This window comes from Netta rufina (assembly GCF_964035555.1).
Source record: "Netta rufina genome assembly, chromosome: 5".
In the NCBI taxonomy this organism is placed as follows: domain Eukaryota; kingdom Metazoa; phylum Chordata; class Aves; order Anseriformes; family Anatidae; genus Netta; species Netta rufina.
Window position 1 is genome coordinate 26,637,431 of NC_140128.1, and position 23,548 is coordinate 26,660,978.

The 23,548-nt window shown below is 37.9% G+C and overlaps 1 protein-coding gene across 2 annotated transcripts; it reads right to left on the minus strand.

Moving 5' to 3' along the window:
* Positions 1-1,167: 1,167 nt before the first annotated feature.
* KATNBL1 (katanin regulatory subunit B1 like 1) lies at positions 1,168-18,046 on the minus strand. Of its 2 annotated transcripts, XM_084287315.1 has the most exons (11): positions 17,898-18,038; positions 16,247-16,419; positions 10,755-10,879; positions 9,158-9,198; positions 8,528-8,807; positions 6,903-7,021; positions 6,674-6,724; positions 6,502-6,591; positions 5,899-5,988; positions 5,336-5,429; positions 1,168-3,754 (listed from the first exon to the last, which is right to left on the minus strand). In XM_084287315.1, the coding sequence occupies exons 3-11, from the start codon at positions 10,863-10,865 to the stop codon at positions 3,722-3,724; spliced, it is 909 nt and encodes a 302-aa protein (XP_084143441.1). In that variant the 5' UTR covers positions 10,866-10,879; positions 16,247-16,419; positions 17,898-18,038; the 3' UTR covers positions 1,168-3,721. The 2 variants fall into 2 exon arrangements, with proteins under 2 accessions (XP_084143441.1, XP_084143440.1); XM_084287314.1 differs by lacking the exon at positions 16,247-16,419 and having other exon boundaries at positions 17,898-18,046.
* Between the last annotated feature and the right edge of the window lie 5,502 nt (positions 18,047-23,548).

Sequence of the window (23,548 nt, forward strand, 5' to 3'; positions counted from 1 at the left end):
ATATCCAAAGATCTGTCAAGATGAATGGCAGAAACTATTCATGAGTTTCAAAGCAAAACTTTACCTTGTGCAAGGCTTACTACATACAAAAATGTCTGTCCCTTCAAGGAACAAAAAAGACACTCAAAAGCCCACCACACCAGCATCTATCTTCAAAATTACCACTCATCAATGTAATACACAAAGACATTTAACTCCAAAATTTGCCTACTTCAGAAAAAGAAATTACAGGGTGCTCTAGGATACATTTGACAAAGCAATAGGACTGATGTCACAATTTATAGCATGTTCTTTTTTTTGTCCTTTCCTATTCTGCCATCCCTCCTGCTCCCCAAGTGTCAAAACCACAGTCTCTGATACTGTTGCAGCCTACATAAACCTATATAAAGGGAAAGATCATTTCACTTCGGTCTCACTAAAGAAGATAAGCTCCTGAAGCTTTTATTTTTTTATTTTTTTTAATACCAATAATGATTTGTCAGCACTATGAAACAGCCTGGAGCTACATGCAGTACTTGTCTATGATATGACTGTTCTGCTCTAGAATACTCTTAACTAAGAAACAGGTGTAACTCCTTCAAAATGGAGTTACACATAATCATTAACTCATGCAAGTTTCTCTATACCCAGCTAATTAATGGGATAGCTTTTTCAGCATCCACTCTTCAGCAAGCTATCAGCATTAATGGTTACATTTACAGTGTGTTTGTATGTGTGTGTATATATATATATATATATATATATATATATTTTAAATTAAAGTCCTAAATCACTCTTCAAGTAAAAACTCTTTCAGAACAGCCTCTGGAGAATACCAAAGCAAAATACATTCTAGGACATCATACTGTTTTCAAGGACATTAATTTCATATCAAGTAGTATAACATGAAGAAAAGCTTTGCAGTGGCATCCTTCATCCTCAAGTACTCCTGTGCTCTGTATCACAAGAACAAAGAGGATAAAGGATTAATTCTGCCTGGTTCTTTCACACATCCTAGAAGAAGCAGCTTCACAAAGTATTACTTCAGACAATAATAAAAAGATTAGCATCTAGGCACATGAGTGTTCATAAACTTAAAATTCATTCTTGGTTTCACTGAGATAACTACATGGATTTCACGGAACTACAAGCATTTTTTTTTTTTTTTTTTTACTTGTATCACCTTTGAGCAGACATTATACATATACATTCTATTACAGCAAAATTGGTTTGTAACTAGTTGAGAATTAAAGAGCATACAAGCTGAACCTGAATTTCAACCTGAATAGCTAAATGAGTTATTTAAAAACATGACAAAAAAAATCACTCAGTAATGGACAGTAGCCAGAGTTCTGTTGATACGTCAATGAATCCTGTTCTTATAGTCTAGCAGCTGCCTGAAAACGGTAAAAAAAAATCCTTTTAAATAAGGCACAGATACTAACAACTTCATGTTTAACACTGTATTATTGATGCTGTCAAAATACAACTTCTGACAGTTTAAAATAACACATTCTTTTATTATATAAATATCAATAATGATTCTCAAGACAATCTTACCTCACCATTCGAACAAAAGCACCATCCACAGTTAAAAATGGTGGAAACCCATGGCTGTATGCATAATTCAGTATCAGCCCATATGTTCATATTTATAGTTCAGCAGAGTTTTTGAATAGTAGAATATTTCATTTTATTACAGCAATTACTTCTTGTATTATCTGGAAGACATGGCCATGAATTTCTTCACCTTGTCTATAAAAACCAGGAGACATTAAAATCCAAGTTTCTACCACCTTTACGGTATGCTTCTTGAGGAATAATCTAAGAGCTTCATCTAAGAGCTTCAGCCATTACATCCCAAATTCTGAAGTCAGCCTTTGTTACCTTTATATTTAAGCATTCCACTATCCATTATCATACTGTAGTTCCTTGATTTATTTTTACTTGACAGAGAAAATATTTTGAAAAGCATCAGGTCCTATCTCAAAGTCTTTGGAATGTGAAATACCTCTAAGTAATGTATAATTCTAGCAAAAAAGAGTTGTGCTATGCAAATCTCAAGAGAACATCCCACTAAATTATCAGTTTTGGGATGTCCCAAACATTCTTCCCTGTAGCTGACTGCTCTGGAAAGCACAAAACCTTTGGTGGTTTAAAGAATATTCAAATAACCAAAAAGTACCAAGTTCTGATGACAGATTTCTAATTGGCCTTCTGAAGTCAGCAATAATGACACATAAATTAAGCACAAACTATAAAATGAAGCAACAGGAGACCTAAAGCTGTTGACCACTACTTAAGTTCAAAACTCATTAGTTTCACCTGTTAAGTAAAAACCACTTGAGGCTATCAAAAGTCTTTCTCCTGCCTAGCACTTCAATAAAAGAGCATATGCTTGATGTTAGGCATGAAAATAACCCTAAGCACTTTGTTTCCCCATAGAAGGTAATTTGGTGATGCATGTGTATTATTAAGTGAACAGCTGGCACTGCATATGACTTAATTAGAAAAGCATGCTCCCTAATCACAAAAAAAAAAGCAGTAGAAAACCTAAAAACAAAACTCCCTCAGAGCTATTCATCTACAGCTTTTAAATTAAAATAGCACAGAATGGCAATAGGAGAAGAACAGTTTATAGTTGTATTTTCAATGTTTTTGTTATTTTAAGTTTGAAGTAGTATGAATTTATCATGAGTAAATCTGGTTGTCGAATTTTGCAACATTTTGTCAATTTCTTAGAGGAGGTAGTATGTAAAGGGTATAACTTGAATAACATGGCCTCAACTGGCTGTAAACATTTTACGAACAATAGATATATCTACAATAAAAAGTACTGTGGAAGAAATTGTTCTAGAAATTTTTATGAACTTGAAAAGAAAAAAGATACATTTAATATATTTACTTATTTGCATGTAGTTTAAATGATACAGAACAAGATTATTGTGTTAGAAATCCACATACAATATAAAAACATTTGTTAGACAAATTCACCATTCTGCTCACATTTGTAATAACTGTTTATCCAAGCTTAACTTCAGGTATTTATAATATTTCATACATGAATTTTTGTCAGTGTGCAATGTTTCATAAACAACTACACAATGTGAAACCCTGATTTTTGTAGTAGTTTTTCAACACAATCTGAACGTAATAGCTATTTGCATCTTATCACATTGGCTTTTTGAAACACTAGTAATTAAGGCATCTTTGCTGTATAGTTTCTCAATAGTGCAAACAAAAGTCTTTAATTTTGATTAAAACAGAAGAAATTCAATATTACAAAGTTTTCTTTAACATAAATGGAAGATAGTTGTGCATTTTGGAGTTCTTGTGAAAAACACTTAAAAGCTCTTAATGCTGATTACTCTTGTTGATTCATTATAACTGGTTCTGCTGTCTTGTCTTCATGATGGTATAATTCACCTTTTTATGCGATGTTGTAGTAAAACAGTAGCATTTAAATGAATACCTAGTAACTGAACGAATCCCAAATGCAGCAAAGGCATACAGTTTTCATAGTGCACTTTCACCTCACTGAAGTAAAAGTTGCTCCTACTAGACATTTTTCCACTTCAATGTGAAGTAGATTGTTAGGATTTTGTTAGTGGTTTCATTAAACAGCTTGACAGTTCAGTTCTCTTCCGCCAATATTTCTCAAAAGGCTTTCAGAAATAGTACATACTTCAGGGATATTTTAGGGGATTGTTTCACCACATAAGCACACCATTTCTCAGTCATGTCAGTGTAGTTGTAATAAATAAGCATTTACATCCTAGAAAGAAAAAAAGAAGAAAGTGTTTGTCACATCGCTTAAGGCTGTAACATCAACTGTATGTTTGAAGCATGGCAATCAATCAGGACCATAATACAATAAAATTATGTTTAGGCCAAATTTCAGAACAGGTTATCCACAAATTCAGGATTATTTTCAATTAATGCTTTTAAGAACACTCCTTTACGCTAAAATGCCTGCAAGCACAGTGAAATTAGTTTCCAAAGCCATCAACTTAATTTTTCTTCTGCTCTCTGCATGCACACCAATGGCAGGAAAAAAACATCATCATTTAGTGATATTATGTATATGAACTGCGTTTATTAAGGGTTCTATCTTCCCTCCAACCCCTCCAACATTCATGTACTATTCTTTTTGCTCCCTACTTGTTCAGGTAGGTGGCCTTGGTCACAATCTATCCTGGTATACCTTGTAGAGCAGGCAAATGAACAGAAAGGGTACCTCAGTGTTAGAGAAACAAACTGGCACTTGGTGTAACTATGTTGACCTACCAGATGAACAGAGCAATCTATAATAAAAACTCTAATTGCTCTACCAGTTGTGAGTTACAACTCTTCTCTTCTGCATCACATCTGCAACTCTGCAAGGAGTTTGCAACTATCTTTGTAGAGATGTCAATATTACAGGCCACAGAGGCTCAGCAGTCCCAGGACAAGATATAACTTATTTGATTGATAAAACAAAGTGACAAATTCTATACCCATAGAACTGTAGATGCCAAAGCTCCTGCAGATATAACAAAGCAGGCAATCTCCACGTTCTTTTCAAGTTTACTCTAATCCGAGCTCTAGCCACATGGCTGCTTTATATCCTGGCTCATTCCATACCTTTATTAGGTATGGAATGCCAAGGAGATGGGGGTTTCCTCACTCAGTGTAACCTTTGGTGCCCAGCCTCAGAAAACCATCTTTAGAGAGATGAGTACCATGACCAGTACCATGGTCATGCATTTATCAGACACCCTTAAGCACAGCATTAAAGCATAGCATTAAGCACAGTCAGATGAAGAAAGACAGAGGGGGGTTCACTTCAGATGGAGACACTCTTCTGCTCTCCACAAAGTCACCATTTTCTAAGCACTAGGCCAGCAAAAACTTTAGAACTTAGCATGTTGTCACTTGCCCCAGTCACCTGACATGTAAATGCAAACAACACTGCTGGGCTCAGATTCTCTATGTTGCATCACCCTTACACAACTGGTACAGCAGATCTTAGAGAAAACATCTGTCCTTCCACAGTCTACCTACTCATCTGAACTATTTTCTACATTATTTTAAAATCTTACTACTATTAACCATTTCATTAAGGAGACAGTTTCTCTATAAAGGAAAAAAATGATAAAAATTCACTATTAGCATTCTAAACCACACTATTATCATCACTTGGCATTCACTCTGAATTTCTGCGAAAACTGGGCAATACACTTGAGCCTTAGCGAAAAATATTCTAGCAGTAAATCTGTTTGTCCTTCAATAGTTTAAAGTAAATAACATCCAAACAGAGGAATACTGCAGATGATATAGCTATACTGATTACTAAACACAACTGGAAATGGATTACCTTAGCTATATTACCAGTATATCCTGGAACCAGAGTAAGATGATTCTCTTGTTCCCATAATCCACTTAACAGTTCTTTTAAAATGTGAATATTTCTGAAAAATAACAGATACCAGATTGTAAAATATATGCTACAGCATAAAATATGTAATTATAATACGTAAATTATATTTGTAAAATATATGCTTCAGCAGGCTTGATTGTACATATAATACTGCATATAGACAGTCTTAACATTGCCACAAAGCTGGATCAATTTTATTTATTTATTTATTTTTTACTTCTGTAGCATTTATATTACTCACGATATGACTATTCCATATTTGTTAGAACTCCAGTTAAAAATAGTAAAAAAACAGAACAGGACAACCCTTAAAGTAAGTTTCCAAACACTATCTGTGGCTTGAGAACTTAAGAACTAACTTTAAGTGCTTTTAAGCTTTTACTTGATGATACTTATGAGTATCTTCTGCAGATAAATTTGATTAGCAGGAATACACCTCAATACAGATTGAGATGAACAAGCTACAGAAATATTTAAATATTTTCAAATACTATACTCACCTATCATCTGCCCTCTCTGTATGTGAAGATAGTTCTGACCACCATCTTTTAATGACAGCCTGAAGCCAGTTTAAACCAACTATCACATATCTGTAAGAACATATTTTACACAATTTAAATATCCATAGGTCAGATAATGCATTAATAGAAATAGGAAAGCAACACATTTTCTGTTCTGGAAGAGAAATCTAGATGAAATCTCAAATCTACATACCTCCCTATGTTTTCATTTTCAAAGTAGTAAACAGAAGCTCTTGTAAGAAGCAGAAATGCTTTGGATGTTTTGCCTGAAAGCTTTCAGGATTCTGTATTATAGAACATGCTAAACTCTTGGTGCCATTCTGCTTTACTATTTAGGATGAATAAATCTACATGAGGGAAAAGCTAGTTCACCCTTTAACCTTGCATTAGAGTTTTTGCACCACTGAATATTTTAAAAGAGAAATGAAGGTTCCCAGCAACCTTCTTTAGGTAGGTGCTTCCCAGAGAAGGCAGGGCTGAGGGGAAGGAAGAAAAGTCCAGGGACTAAGCACCTTTAAACACAAGGGAACTGAATGTCCAGGAAGGAATAATATTTAAAAAGTATCTGAAAATGATACTTACTCCTCATATTTGCTTTTAAGTAGTGATTTCACTAAAGGCAAAAGATCTACACAGCAGCCAATTGAAATATATGGTTTTTCTTCCTGTAAACTTAAAAAAACAAGATGTTTCAGAAGTGCCAGAACTTCAATGAGGATATGGTAGATTCTCACCCCCCCACTTGTGTTTGTACCTGTTTGTAAGCACGGGAAGGCAGTCTACTACTACTCCAAGATCCTGTATCCTAGGAACATTGAGGACAAACAAGTGTTACTAGTAGAACATAACTCATAATGGAAACATAGGTTGAACTAATACATAATTATAGCTAAGTTACAAGATTTAAGGAAACCCTAAAAAATTGTAACATGTTTGGGAGTGCTACTGCTTTAAGAATGTAAAGTAAGAGATTCTCAATTTACCTCACTAGGTAGGCTACCAGTTCACTTATACTTCTCCTTCTCCAAAAGGTTAAAGCTACATTCAGCCTCAGATTCCTGCTGAAAAGAACTTGAGCCATAGTTTCATGGTCCTGAGAAACCTGTATAATGTTTTTAAGAACACAAAAGTTTACTGCAAGTTAAATGCCAGTAATGACACAATAAGTTGCCCTAATATGGTAATGTAGTATATGAAAATATACTTTTCTACCTGTATGAGTGGTTTTAGAAATCTACTTAATAATGGTCTTAAAAATGGAGGTTTCCCTTAGGACGGAGCATAGATTAAGGCTACTTTACCCAAAAGCTGCAAGAATAAGGTCTGTAAACACCTAAGTCTAACAGTTACAAAGAGCACTCAAGTATAAACCTATAGCTCTCACTAACTTTGAGGAACATTTACTTTGCTACTAATTTCAAGAACTCTATCAATTTGGTTTGGAACAATAAATGTAATTATTAAAGGTTCACTTGTGAAAACACTTGTTCTCAAACTGAAGTACTTTATTCAATTGTATCTTGGATTGGAACGAACACTGCACTGCCACCCACATCTCTCAAATCCAGTTAAACAGTCATCTACGGCCGGTGATCTGGTTCTTACGTTTCTCAAATGAATCTTGCCTCCATCTTCATTTGTAAACAACCATGTCTCTGAAGTGGAGAGACATGGATTTGACAGGTATACCACTCAGTGCTTAAGGACTGGCTGGATGATCACATTCAAAGAGTTTTAGTCAACAGCTCAATGTCCGGGTGGAAACCAATGACAAGTGGTGTTCCTCAGGGGCCAGTATTGGGACCAGCACTATTTAACATCTCTGTCAGTGACGTGGACAGTGAAATTGAGAGCACCCTCAGCAAGTCTGCTGATGACACCAAGCTGCATGGTGCTGTCTACACACTGGAGGGAAGGGATGCCATCCAGAGGGACCCTCACAAGCTTAAGAGGCGGGCCGGTGCGAACCTCATTAAGTTCAACAAGGCCAAGTACAAGGTCCTGCATCTAGCCTGGGGCAATCCCAAACATGAATACAGGCTGTGACGAGTGGATTGAGAGCAGCCTCACAGAAGACTTGGGGGTGTTGGTGGCAGCCCTGTCACAAAACACATCTATTTCACTTCAGTATTTGACCTTCTAGCCACTCTCAGCAGCTGCGAAAGCATTTATGGAGCTTCCTTAAGTAATCTCACCACAAACACTCATACAATCATTTAAATTACTTTCATGTACACCAAGCTGACACTGCTACTGGAAGTGGTCCCATCTTAACCTCACTAGGTTATTTCCATCTATACACCAACACTTTCATGCTTCCATAAACATGTAGGTAGCAATGCATTATACCAACCATGAAACCCAACCTGGTCAAAAGAGTATTTTTTCCTTTGGTGCTGGTATAGTTTTAACCCAGACTATGCTGTCAGATCTAAATTCTCAGGCTGACAAAGTGGCAGAACAACTACTGTTGGCAACTGAACCACAGTAAACAGACTAATAAAGACTGTAAATCACAAGCCTTGAGCTAATTTGTATGTTAAGAAAATTAATCTATTCAAAAACGTCCACAGCTAACTACACAAAAACTACCAGAAACTCAACTTACCTCTGAAAAAAATCCACTATATTTGGATGAGGGGCCTTCTGTTTGAGATGAGCCAGAGTCACTAGAATTCAGCAAGTGCGTACGACTGTCGTGCAGTTTTGCTGGCAGATTCCCTGCACAAGCCAGTTCATTTTCTTTATTTGCCATGTCACAGCCCCTTGATTTAGGGAACTGTTTCTTTTTATAACAAGGCTTTGGAGTATAACAACGAACTTTTCTTTTACAATACACTACTTTGAAGAGAGACAGGGGACTGGTCACTGTTTTTCCAACTGTTACTCTACAAAAACAAAGCAGTATTTTAGTAAAGGTTACTCTAAACTTAATTCAACACTTTACATTAAAATATATCATTATGAATGCAACAGTAAACTTGCAGGTTACAGTTTTACCCCCAGTATATACCTTCATGACATTTATGTTATCAGAAATGAGAGCTAACCCCAATATCGTTTTCCTGCTTTTTTGAATGGAAAGGACTCATTGTTATGGAAGTAGACACAAAAAACAAGTACTGTGAGTAAAATTAAGATCTTCCATTGTGTCTGTCTGGGTGTTGCAATAAATTTAAACTGGTTCTTCCTCCCTCTCTCCTGAAACTCAGACTCTTATACAGCAAGGCCCTCCTACCTGTTTGTGTATGAAGCCAGCTGTTTTGGAGATTTCTTACCCTGTGAGAAAGGGAATAGGGAAGAACAAACTATTACTACAGAGACAAAAAATTCCACAGTTCACACACACACACACAAAAAAAAAATGAAGTCCTGGTTTATCAAGAACTGGACTAAGTTTACCACAGATCCCCTCCCACTCACTCCTCCTAGTCTGCAACTGAAGCACAGCTATATTAACGTTCCTGTAATTGTCAAGTATTTCACAGTTACATATAGACAAACTAGCTCTGCCACAGCTGTCCTTGGAACATCACAGTCACTGACAGGCTTGTGGTATCTCTGGCAAGAGGTAGAATTGTGACATCAGAGATAGATTCTTTACTTACTAGCAAACTGAAAACTGTGTCTAATATAAAAAGTCTTCTGAAATTTGATGTCAAAACTACATTTCCTGTCTCTCATACACATTTAAATGTATAATGCCAATAATACAGGCTGGCAGATGCTAGGAAAATAACAGCAGAAGAATACTCTTCCTCCAAAGTACAACAAAAATCAAGACCAACTTAGACAGCATCGTCTTGATTATCCTGAATTTGTTCATATGAAACAGATAAGCACCCTGATAACAATGAGGCTGTGTAGGACAGTAATATCCTGAACAAATAAAATTCATTCAAAGATGTGTCATAGAGATTCACAAAACTTTCGAAAATTAAGCAACAATTCAAAGATGAATTTCTAAAGATTTTTTTCCTTACAGTAATCTTCATTAAATGAAGCTTTAAAACATTGAAGGTGAGTTGAATTGTGACATTCTGGTCTAATTAAAAAAGCATTAAGGTGTTAAAATATTTTCATATAAACAGGTACTACAATTACAAACTGCAAAAATTTAAACTTGAAAATGTGTACTACTGATGATATTTAAGTTGCGCACATCTGCAAAATACTGCCAAAACAATGACTGTTTTGATAAATGATAAAACCACGTGAATTTCAATACATTGTCTCAATACATCCACAGACAAAGAGGATACTGGCATCTTTATCACTGTTTCAAGTGATCTAACATTAAACTTACCTCCCTACTACTTCCTCTGTACCCCATCAGCCTGCATTAGCAGATTTCTTCAGCAAGTAGCAAAGGTAAGAAGTTACGAAAAAGTGTTTGTGGCTTGCAAAAAATCCAGTAAAAGTACCTGTATTATTAGACAATGTGGTAGATCGAGCCACATAATAACAGAATGGCAGGTCCACTTCAATGCAGCTATTTCACCTACCCCACCTATCACTTTTGTCACGTAAGCTTTTAGAAAGAGAAAACTTTGATAATAGAATTCCTCCTCTGAAACGGTTATTGGCTAGATTGCTGAAAAGAAGGCATGAGCAGAACCACATCAGTACCTACTCCTCATGTGGAGGACACATATCTGTGCAATCACTGCATGTGTTATAATGCATATTTTTTATAACAATCGCTGTTCAAGTTCTACTGCACATGCAAACATGGAACATGAGCACTACATATCCAGTTTTAGACTGCTTGGAGCTATGAACTTCTGTTTGAACATTTACTTCAGTTTCAACAGAGGACATGATAAAAACCTTACCTCCTTCATGATCTTTCTAGTGGAAGAAGAAATTCTTTTTCTGGGGAGATCGAGACAACCTTCGATATGCAAAACTTTCTGTTTTCTAACATTGTGGGCTTCAGAGGCCATAATCTCTCAAATTCCTATTTTCAAGGAAAAGGTCATCTTTAGTCATATTTTGTGAAACTTCCTTCAAATGCAGCTAGCAAAACCAGTTAAAACAGTTCAACTATTTGCAAGATATACCATAATAGAAATAAACAGACATTACTGTTTAGCAAATGTTAGCTGGAGGCCTTTATGATTATTAACATGCTGATAATCACTTCACAAATTCTCAAGTAGTTTTCCTCAAAAAGCAAACAACTCCCCTCTCCTCCATGCCTAAGAAACATACCATCTGTTTTCAGACCAGCTCAGTATACCTGCACTGTGAGGCGCCACACAGACAAGAATTAAAGCAAAGAATAAAACAAATTATTTAGGAGACACCTTCCTGCTAATCTATTTCATCTACCACCTGAAGAAAAATAGGTCAGAATGAAAAACAGCTAAATAAAAATCTTTGTTTTTCAGGAATAAGATAAGATTCACCAGAAGAACAAAGACTAAACAAAATAAAAAAACTTGTTGGCAATTCACTCCCCCCCAACTTTTCCTCAGCATATAACCTGGCTGCTGCTTGTAGTAAAGTCTTTGTACCACAATTAACCAGTAAGAAAGTGTCCAAAGTACTGGTTTTGAAATATGCAAATATTTCTATAAGAACCAAGCAAAGTATTGAGACAGACCAACAAAATCCAAAACCAGAATGTGCAACTAAGTGATACAGAAAACCCTTTCCTTGAGACTGGCTTCACAAACTACATTGTTGTGGAGCACTATTCTTACCAAAATGTTTCAGCAGAACACCCTACCTTACTTTTAAGAGCAACCACTTATTCTTTTTCCACCCTTAAATGGCAACGCTCTGGTCCCAACACTAGTACCTCAATTTCTCCCCTCCACCCTTAATACCAACAGACCTACCCCTTCTCTCACATTTAGTAGGTTTATCCCATATTAAGAACTTCACTGAGCACTGAAAAAGATGGCAAACAGCTGCTTAGATAAGATTGTTCAAAGCAGTAGCCAAAAGCCATCAAATTAAACAAATAGGTTGCAGGTTCAAAACAAAGTAGGTGGTGTACATCTTCACAAAATTACATCATAGGATACTGCTCAAACTTAGCAAAATATTAAAATGTTTTTCTTTAACACCGTTTTCTTTAGAACAAGATCAATATCCAAGAGCCTCATTTGATGTCTCTCTCAAAAAAGAAGGGTAATACACTAACGTAAATCCTTACCCTTTAAAAAAGGAACACAGCCCTCAAACTAACAACTTTGGCAAGCCCCAGCATCATTTAACAGTTGGCTGTCCATATTTCTATGGATACTAAGTTAGATAAGTCTAGTTCATTAACTTGATTTTTTGTTGCAGGACAACCTGCAACAACCGCAGCTAAATCCCACAGAATCAACCTGTCAGATGCTAGAATTTCCATAACCTTGGTTCCCAAAGAACCATTTTTGTTACTGTCCCTGTGACACCATGACAGCTTACAGCCCTTTGTTCAGGATGTTGAGATGATTTATTAAACAGGCAAGAAAGAAGTCAAACTACCCTCATCTTTCATGCAAAGCACTGAGCAAGAATCTGATTCCTAATGTATTAAACAGCACTGTTAAATGGGAACAAATTTCAATTAAGATTGAAAAATAATGTAAGGGAAGAAAGAAACATCTAGCAAGAATATTTGAAAAATCACAAGAAATCAGTAAACAGAAATCAGATTAAAAAGCTTGAGAAAATGACACAAACATTGAGAGTCAAAATACCTGAACTGGAAAGAAAAAAAATTGCTACATACAAATGTGCCCAGAAGAGGAAAGTAAAGAGGATTACACACTGACAAATTTGATGTAAGAACATAATGCCCTCTAGCCTCCCTGTTGAAACAGGAAAAGACAAAACTATCAGTTCTTTCTTCAGAGGCCAGGAACAGAGACTCCAAAAGGCCAACAGATGATCTGATACAAAGAAGAACCTGGTGAAGCGAAGCAAATCCTTTACATTTGTGCTCAGTGTCCTACTGCTTAAAAGAGGTTTCCATAGTTTAACTTTTTTGTGAGGGTCTCTAAAGATGCAGAAACAGCAGCTAGTGTAAGCAAAATAAACACTACCACCCCCAAAACTGGATGATACTCATCCATAAGTTGTAAGAACTCACAAAGAAATTGCCATGCTATTAACCAAGGTACAGAGAACCTCTTCCTTAGAGCTGCCAGCACACCTACAGGAATCACATGTGGAAAATACAGTCAGTATTTAAAGATGGCCCCAAGGAAGATCCAGACTGACATCCGTGTTGTGCAAATTGGCAAACAATGCAATTAAGAGAAGAATTAGTAGATACAAATAATATATTGGGAAAGTCAAGCTGGCTGCCGAAAGCATGTCTTGCCTTGAAAAATTAATGGAATTCTCCGAGATTGTGAAGTAGTACAGTATCGATAAAGGAGATTTAAATGATAGATTGTATCCGAGTTTCTGACAAGCTTCCAGAAGTTACTTACTCACTTAAGTCTTTCAAGGAAGCTAAGCAACCTAGTGATATGAGGGAAAGTCTTTGCATGGAGAAATAGCTAAGAAACAGTAATAAGTGGTCTAAGCAGTTCCTACAGCAAAGATCAGTGGAATCCTGCAGAAAGAGAACTGTGCTGTTCAATGCTGTTTGATATATTCATAAAGGGGGTGGTATCACAAAGGGGGTGATATGGTCAGTCTTAAGTTTTTAAGTTACACAAGACACTAAAGATGAGGACTAGCTAAAGAATTAAAGGACTGTGATGAACAATAACCAGAAGCAATGATTATAGATGAACGTAGAGGAAAGCACGCATGTCTGCAGGCATGAGGAAATTCTGGGTTCATCCACAGAATTACAAATGCCAAACTAATAACCACCCACAATAATATAATATGACAATTTACTTTAGATCATTTGGATTGCTCAGTACTGCATATGGATCAATAGATAGCTAGAAAAACAGACACAGCACTGTTGTGACAGCGTGTAGAACTAATTTGTGCCTCTATTTCAAGTATGGTGTGCAAGTTTAGTCTCCTTCCCCTCAAAACAAAAAGAAACGAAACACCTCATCTCAAATAACTTACGATGAAAATAAAAAAGGACTCAAATGTGAGTAAAAAACAGTATGGAATACCTTCCATACAATGAGAAATTGAATAGACCAAGACTTTTCAGTCTGCCAAGGAGGTTACTTACAGCAAAGAGGGGAGGAAATAAAGGCCTATATCACAAATAGCTTGGAAAAGTTGCATAGAGATAGTTCACCATCTTGCCCAAATTAAAGTGGTAAAAGACACTAGCCAAAGACAGACTTAGATTCAAAATGAACAAAAGAAGGTGGTTCTTTGTGCATATAATAAAGCTGAACTTGCCACAGGATGTTGTGAACCTGAATATTTAGAGGGCAGACTGCAAAGTCAAAAAAATACACTGAAAATGATTAAATGCAGAAACAATCTAAAATAGCCAAGAGCAGGAAACAGAAGAATCTGGTTTGTCCAAACCTAATACTGCTATAATGAACTTAGTCCATGTCAAGAAGCCTGCTTCCAAAGGTTTAGAAATGCATGACAAAATGCTCATTGTTCAGCAATTAAAAACATATATGCTAGAGAATGAGAGGTACTTTACAGGCCTCTGCAGAACTTGAATTTCTTATCTGATAAGAGATATTCTCTAGGAATAGAGACTACCACCCAATGCTATGAGAAGTATGTGGAGGGTTTTTAAACTGTCACTAGCTATTATTTTATACCAGATCAAACAGCTTATACCTTAATGTCACAAATTTAATGATTCCCTTACGATGAATACAGGTTAGCAGTATTTGTTCCGAACTGTCCTTTATCATGTCATTACAGCCAATTAGACTCCTTTGCTTTATATTATTTTAAAAATAAACTAAGGATAGAACAAAAGTCTTCTGAGCTTGCCCAAAAAAAGGGCTAAGGCTAATCTTAAACCCTGTCATAAATTGTGACAGACTGCAAATCTGAAGAAGAGATGCCCAAGTTTAATAACTTTAACAACCCTTACATAGGTTGACATCTGCTTAGAGAAGTCCTTATCTCTCTTTTACTCTCTTCAATTTTCAGGAAACAGAGACTGAAGTAACAGCAGCCATATATCCTGGTAAATCAGCTTATTCATACCCAGTCACAGATATTACCTTGACAAAGTTTTCCTGATAATGCTATTATCTTTTTTTTTTTTTTAATAATAAAAAAACCAACCTCTGAACACTCCCAGATGCAATACACCTTTAAAGCTATACCAGAGGCAGGCAAAGAAGGAGCACTGAATGGCTTTCAAAGATAGTAGTAAATGGCTTTAAAGCATGTAACTGTCAAAGGCAAGTATTAACAAATGCAGCCACTCCCTCCCATCGTCCTATGGTTTTGGGCATGGCCCCCAGAAAGGGACAAACTTTTCTTCACATGTTATGTAATCTTCATATGTATTAACATAACATTAATTTCTTACAGAACAGACTCAAGTACTTTGCATGACAGCAAAGTAAATGTAAAATAGTTATATTTAAGTCATCTGCAATACCCTTTAAAAGAAACATTCCTTCTGTTCTACTCTTTGCCCAAATTCTTGTTTCTTTTTCCTGTAGCATTCCATATATATATATATAAGCCATCACAGATGTTCTTGTGATTCTCCCCCACCCCCATATTACACCAAGTGCACATTCTCAAGGATGACAACATTGATCTTTATTCAACGCAGCTGAAAAAGTTAATTAATTGTTACTCCCCAAGGAGGGGAGTTCATGCTTTGAAGGCATTCGAAACTGGCATACATCAGGGAACCAGTAAAGGACAACTAATTTTACTCATCATTGTCAGATTTAAAAAGCTTATGAGAAAACTCCAGGAATGTTTTTTCCAGATTTACTTCCAAAAGGGTAATTCATCTAGAAAAATAAGTTAGCACAATCTTATGATGCAGAATAGATTCAGTTACCTTGGCATGATTTCCTTTAAGTCTGACTGACAAACGTTACAGCCTCCATCTGTTTCAATTTTAGATGGTTTCCACATCCTTTGAATATGGAATAGCTTTATTTATTTATTTATTTTTACATTTATGTCCTGACAGTTCACTAGGTGTTACTTACTAAATTATCTTAAAGTGGAATTCAAGGTTTGATGGAATACACTAACACCATGTTTTTGTGCAACAGTACAGGAAGCGCCCTATAAGCCAGCAGGACACAAATTTTAGCCAGCAATACCTGTTAGGCCTTTTTTCAAGTTTACAGTTCCATTTGGACAATAATAATATGAATTACATTTACAGTAAAAGACTATAAAAGACTATAAAAGTAGCAAGTTAACTTCTTGAGCTCAGTTTCCTATTACTTACACAATGAATTTGTATGGGGCCTGCTGGCCCAAGCAGTCATAATGAACCTCGGAAAGTGACCACACATCAGAGTTCAGTCAAGTTTACTGAGGATGAATCCAGGTGTGGGTTAAATGCTCCTTGCACAGCCTGATAACTGAACTTTATTTAGTTCTTGGACAAAACGTTTACATCTGGAAGTGAAATTTACAAGCATGTTAAACTGCCATGAAGTAACATGATTTTAAGAAGTACCAAAATGCTGAAGAACAGTCCTTCACTAACAAACATATATATATTTTTACCTGTTGTTTTTCATTTATTAACACTCCTGGAAACGAAGCTTGGAAAATTTCTATCACTACCACCATCTGAGGGCTGTTACATAGGAAATAATGTTCTAACACATTGGAGCTCCCCCATTAATATTGTGAATAAGCTTTAAGCAACTACTCAAAATTTAAATACTGCAATTTGTTCCCCTACTCACCGCTCAACTCAAAGAGCTTCAAAAAACCATAGCAAGAGCTCCAAATCCAAAGAAAGACGTATTGGAGAAGCCCTCCCCCTGCAAGCTTAATGGTGGCACAGGTACCTCCCTCATCCCCACGTGGCTGTGACTGCGCTTCGTAGCAGATGAGCGCATGACTTTTTATATTACCCTACAACACACATCCTGCTATTAGTGAGCACTGACTGTTGACAGTTAATGGATACAGCACATTCATACTACGTACACAGACGTGAACGAGTACACTGTTATGAAAATAACGCCATTAAGGTATCTCTAAAATATAACTATGTTCTCAGTTATGAAGTCCAGGATTCAAAACCAATGGTGGCTTGAATGCAATGGAATACTATTACAGACATTTGAGTCAAAATTATACGCAGGAATAATAAAGTAAAACTACATCTTTAGAACAATTTGTTGTTTCCACCTGGTGAGGCCAAAAAGCCACCAACCTGCCATCTGTTATGCTTTCATGCTATGGAGCAGGGCTAAGTAACCTTTTTGTCCTTCCCTGGCTGCAGCCACACAACAGGAAGAGCACAGGAGCAGGGCCGCGGGCCAGGCAGCGCTCCCACCCCGAGCACAGAGCCGCTTTGAAGCCGAATGGCTTCGCCTTGCTCCCGAGCACGGCGCGTTGCAAGGACAAACACACCACGCCACGGCACCGCGCACCGCTCCGTCTCCTCAGCGGGCCCCAGTACTCGGGGTTTCTTTGTTAGCTCTGCACTCAACAGCACGCCCAGCTATCCCCGCACAGCGGCGGAGGAGCCGAAGCCCTTTTCACAGCGCAATTAACGCAGAATCTCGGAGCAGGCGAGGCGAGGCTTCTCCCTTCCCCTCTCCCCCGGGAAGCAGGCAGGGCACGCCCAGGCGGCGCGGCTCCCCCGCCAGGCCTCACTCCCCGGCGGGGCCGCAGCCGCCTCTCCCCGCCGCTCCTCCCACCGCGGGCCGGCGCCGGCCTCCCCCGGGAGCCCCCGGGACCCCGCGGGGGCGCAGCCGAGCAGGGGCAGCCCCGCTCCCCGCAGGGCCTCGCCGCTGCCCCTCCCCGCCCCCGTTCCTGCCACGAGGAACCTCCCTCCCTCCCTGCTTCCCTCCCTCCACCCGCAGCCGGTCCCGGCCTCCCCGCGGCGCCGTCCCCGGTTGGCGCCCGGCACTCACCCGCCGCTCATGGTACCGGGCCGGGCCGCCCCGCGCCGCACCGCGCCGGAGGAGGAGCCGGAGCCGGAGCCGCGGCAGCCTAGGGCCGGGGCGCAGCGCCCGGAGCCTGCGCCATTCAAACGGCGCCGCGCTGCATGCTGGGCCGCGCCGCGCCCCGCCCCGCCCGCCGCCCCGCGCCGCGCAGCGCAGCGCCGCGCAGCGCCCTCTGCCGGCCGCTCCGGCACCGGCACCAACAGCCGCACCGCCACCGCCCGCCCGCAGGGGGCGCCCCCGCCGCGGGGCACCGGGCGCTCCGGTCCCTCGTGGCCCCAGCCTCGTCCCCTCGTGGTTGGCGCCCCCCCCTCCCACGGTTGTGTGGCCGCGTGCCCAGCCCCGGGCACCTACCGAAATGTCCCAAAGGCAAAAGTCCGCTGGGAAAGGCGGCTGGGTCAGCCGGCATCGTCATCCGCACCTGGTGCTGCTGTCGGGTGCTGCTCGGTGCAGAGAAAGCTTTTTGGTGTGCAGAGTTCCTCGAGTATTTATATGGAACCAGGAACCTCACAGCGCTCTCTCCCTGCTGTGTCTGCAGGCTACTAGTTACACAGGGCAGTTATGAGCATGCGATGCTACAGCTGGCAGAGAAATCCATGCTGAGTGCAGATTATAGCTGAGTATGAATAACTTCATTGCTCCTGAGGCTGAAGTGTTATTACAATCCTCCCTTTGATCTGGTAGAACATCTCAGGACCTACCTGTGAAGTAAAGCTGTTGTGAAAGACGGACAGTGTTAGTGACAGATGGAGGGAAGGGTGAGATTTGTGCCACATCTCCCCTCACTTCATTCCTTTCCATTGTACATTTGGCCCCATAGCGTGGTATTTTGTCACTTGACCACACAACATCCCTGTAAAATTGGGGTTTTTACTCATCCGTCCCTGATATTGGGATATAAAGTCTATATATTCTATATATAGGGATTCATAAATTCTGAATTAGCTGAAATTTTTGTATCTAGTGCACCTTACTCTCCATTTTGGGGGAGGAAAAAGCAGGCTTTGACAAATTGCATCCTTTTTTCATTAAGTTAAATGGACATGACAATTTGAATTGTAACTTGTTAATTAAAGTGCTTCTTTGGTGTCTGAACAACTCCAACACTATGTGGACTTAATCTACATTACCTTTTTTTTTTTTTTTTTTTTTTTTCTGACATGCTTTTCGTGCTTTTCAGCTTATGTTATCAGCAGGCTTTAAAGCAAAGTGATCCATAAGATACCTACTTATCACACAAAAGTGCTATTTAAAGAAGGCATTTGAGAACTAAAAATGAGCTGCAAAAGCATAATCAAGTCCTTATTTAGTCAAGTCCTTATTCCAGTCCTTAGTTCATGCAGTGCTTTTTCTCGTAAATTTCCCAACCATACTGATATTAAAAGCTTCCTGATTATTGCACCTTCAATATTCTCGTTTTGACCCCAAATGCCCTGGAGCTTAGAAATCCATTCTATTTTTCAGTCTATATGTATTCATGTCCCATTTATTCTTCTGGTGCCATATTATTCTATAGTTTAAAGAGCTCTCACTTCCTATCATATCAATTTGCATAAGAGAAAAAAAATTAACTTCCTAGCAATTTTATTTATTACCTTAAAAAAAAACAAACTATCTTAGTCTTCTGCTGCAGGATAGCCTTTCTGTTTGCCTAATCATCCTAATGTCACCTTTATGTTCATTTTTGCAGATGTTACACTTTCAGTTTAAACTGTCCAGATGTATACTGTTTAAAATATGCATGCTTCTCTTATTCATCTGAGCTCTTCAGCTGTGAATATCCAGGCACATGTTATCAGTAAGTGTTTATTATTATTATTTTTTCTTTAAGATTTAATTTATGCTGTGTTAAGAAACTTGATACCATACTGATGAAAAACATTATCAAAGGAAACAAATGATATGATGTTTTAGAGAATGTGACAATTATCAGACGCATGCATAAAAATGCTTCAGCTTTGCAAAACAGACTTTTGTTCTGGAGTTTGTCAGGAGCTAGATACCAAGTGGATTTTACAAGATTACCAGCTGAAAGGGACTAAGTTGGATGCTGATGCTAGACAGTGGCAGAAATAGCATAAGTGTTTCCCTTTATATTTTAGGAAATGGGAGAAGACATAAAAAAGTACTGTTATGTTCTGAGTGTTTCCTTTTTTTGTAGAACAATAGTTGGATACCAAGATAATGGTTAATGAATCAAAACCCAAAGATGAAACTGTAATTTTCACATGCAGAACCTCGTCAAGTTCACATGCAGAACTTCTGAAACATTTTGTGGTTCCATAGAATTTGATACATCATGTTTTTTTTTTTTTTTTTTTTTTTTTTTTTTTTTGCAGTTGTGTATCTCTTGTGGGTGTCTAGAAGTTTCATAAATGTAATTAACACAATAGAACTGATGCTATGGAAATTCTTAGAGGAGGCCTCTGTCATAAAATCTTAACACTGAGAGAGAATACAGAGAATGGGAAGGGAAACAAAACTGATCAAGACTTTCATGTTTACCTACACTTGGGAATCTAGTTTCTTTTCATTTCTTTTTGACTTTTGCACATTTTGCACAGTGCTGTTGGAAACCTCAAGAGGTTCTAAACCTATATTGTCATGGGTAACAAAACTCCTTCATAAAAGTAACATTACTCTTAGAAAACAGATGTCGAAATACTATGTTAGCTATGTTTTGACAGTTTTATATAGTTATGGACATAGCTATGCTTGACATTTTAATTCTTGAGGAATTACCTTACTATTTCAGCACTTATGTGCTACAAGCAATGTAGTGGAATTTTTGCTGAAATTTAACAACTGTACACTAACTTCAGAATAATAAAATTGCTGTTGTAGAGAAATACCAAAGATATTGGGTTCTTGATTCTACATTTTCACCCAGGTTATATTTCAATAAAAAAATGATATCATCAGTTACATATTCATTAACATACACATATATAAAATGATATGAAATGCCAAACATTAAAAATATACAATATAAAGTACAATTTTATTTAGAAGAATGACATCATGAAAAATAACATGACCCAAAGAAAATTGTCATTAGAGGGAATGTGAATTTCATAAAAAAAAAAAAAAGAAAGAAAAAAGACAAAAATTTAGTCATGCATTTTCTATATGGCATATTCAGAGATTTGCAACAACCATTAGTTTTATTCAAAATCCTGAGGATTGTCACGTGATCTGCTTATGTTTAGCTTCTAAAGGGCAGAGCAACTGGTTTGTTCAGTCAAGGTTGCCAAACAGAATAATATTTTTGTTACTGAGCCTGGTTTTTAAGCACCTCTTCTGAAAAAGAAGCTGTTCTGCAAGTCCACACAGGGGTCAAATTTTGTAATAGTAATATGATTTTCTGTCTGTGATGTGTAGTAGATATTTGTGGGGGTGGTAGGAATGTCAAGAAAATTAACTGTTTCATCTGTAGTCTTTGTGTTGGAGGTAGGATGGCTCAGGTGATTGGTAATGGGATAAAGCTTTTCACCTCTGAATTGCAGGCTCTGGACCAGATTAGAAGGAACACCATCTGGTGTCTGGTCAGTGACCCATATGAGAGAAATCAGTTGTCATCCCTGCTACTGGTGAACAGAAATCACACAAAAAGCCTCTATATTGTGCGAACGGTTGCACAGCAAATAGCGCCAAGTGAGCACGAGGGCTAAAAATTCCAGTAGAAACCTAATAGTCAGGCCAAAGCACTTTGAAGGGAACACTGGAAAAGTTTGTCCATGTGGGCTGCCAAGAGATGCTCTTTCACTGGAAATATTCACTTGATAGAAATCTATTTTGTTTGCTTGTTTGTTTGTTTTGGAAGCAAACAGCTGCTAACTCATGGCTCAAAATCACAGTATTTTAGAAAACAATGACTTGAGTTTAATGTGATGTGGAAAAGTGGGTATCAACATCCCCCAGAATCCTACAATTCTTCAAAATGCAGTCATCATCAATAATATTTCTGTTAGGCATATGATGGCAATACTTGAACAGGATGCAATTCAGCTGAGAGAGATGTTCTGTTCAAATGTATAAAATTTTTGCCTGATGCTATCTGAGACAGGTTAGCTCAGACTGGCTTAATGAATAATAAATTACAGTTCACTTTGCCAAGCTGGAATTCCTTGTAATGTAGCACTTCTGAATACTGCATCTATTTCCTATTTTAGAAATAAAATCAGATGTAACTACAGAATGTATGACTTGGGATAGTGTCTGAATTTCTTTTATTTTCTGAAGCAATTTGCTCTCTGAATGAAATGACTGAGTTAAATAGCCACTTTAAAAAGGAAGAAAAAAACTCAACTGCAATATTCAGAAAAGGTTATATTGAAAATTGTTATATGTAAGTATAAATTTTGATTTCAATATGGGAGTCATAGACCAGTAGTAACTACTTTAGGTCCATATTTAATTTTCCTAAAGCAAAAATATGCTTTCCAGGTGATCATTTTGAGAGAAATGAAGCAGATAGGCCTTAATAAAGATATTTAAGAAAGTGAAGAATAAATGTTCTCATTTTGCAGGTTGTTGACTGTGTTTTTGTTTGAAGTCAGATTCTGAATTATCATAGTTTCAGGCCCATAGTTAATATTACAATGAGATAATGATATAGTGTACATTCATCTTCCTCCAAGAATTATGCTGTTATAAACTATGTCCAGTAAAAATGAAAGAAAAAATAATTTTGTCTTGAAAATACTACAAACCTAGTTGTGTGTGACCAGAATTGTTTGAAAATATATTGTTTTGTGTTTTTTTGTTTGTTTGTTTGTGTTTTTTTTTTTTTTTTTTTTTTTATGTTGTACTTTTCACTCAGCTGCCCAGAAATAGGAAGTTACAATTTATGAGCTAAATTTACTCTAAGGAAGATTGGAGTTGTTCCTAGAAATGACTAAAAACAAATAAATTCTGCCAGCTCCTTCAAAAATTTGCTGTTGAAAAACCAAAAAACATTTTGTGCTGATAGCGACAGCCCAATCAAACCCCATTTTGCCATCACCTTCTTCCCTAGGTGAGGTTTTGGCAGAGCCAAGAAGCAGAAGATTCAGTCTGCAGATGCGCCTCTGCAGCGTGCTACTTTGTGCCTGCCTGCTTCCCAGCTGGTCGCCAGCACCCTGTGGCCTCACCAGCACCCAGCTTGGGCTGAAACAGAAGGGAATTGGTGCATCTGAAACCTGACCACCACATAAGCTTCAGTGACCTGTCAGCCTGCTGAGAAGCACATTTCAGTTGTGTGGGATAACTCTGTTTTAGCTGAGACTGTCAAAAATACCAGTGCATGTCTTTAGAAAAGATAGAGCAGCGAGAAACATGCATTTAGGAAAAAAAAAAAGTATTTTGGTCACTTATTCTCTCTTGTTTTAGTGTTGCATTTTGAATCCTATTTGTGTGTACGTTTGTGTCTACACAGAAATACTTTCCTGGAGAAGAGTATTAAAAAAGTATACAGGGAAAAGAGAGTCTTCTCTTTCTTCTGCCTCCTCCCCCTTATCATTTCATCCCTTCTCTTGAACATCTCTCAGACATCCTTGCTGAGATGTCCAGATGCTGTCCAGATTCTGAAGATTATCAAAGAAGAATAGAGAGGTTTCATTAAGATACGCTGAAGTAACTCC

What these genes read in the sequence shown, in the direction of transcription:
- KATNBL1 (XM_084287314.1), bottom strand. Translation starts at nt 10,865, where the DNA reads ATGGCCTCTGAAGCCCACAATGTTAGAAAACAGAAAGTTTTGCATATC. An exon ending in ATAGTGGATTTTTTTCAGAG is followed by an intron (nt 7,022 to 8,527) that starts GTAAGTTGAGTT and finishes AACATTATACAG; the next exon opens with GTTTCTCAGGACCATGAAAC. An exon ending in CTTCCCGTGCTTACAAACAG is followed by an intron (nt 6,592 to 6,673) that starts GTACAAACACAA and finishes TGTTTTTTTAAG; the next exon opens with TTTACAGGAAGAAAAACCAT.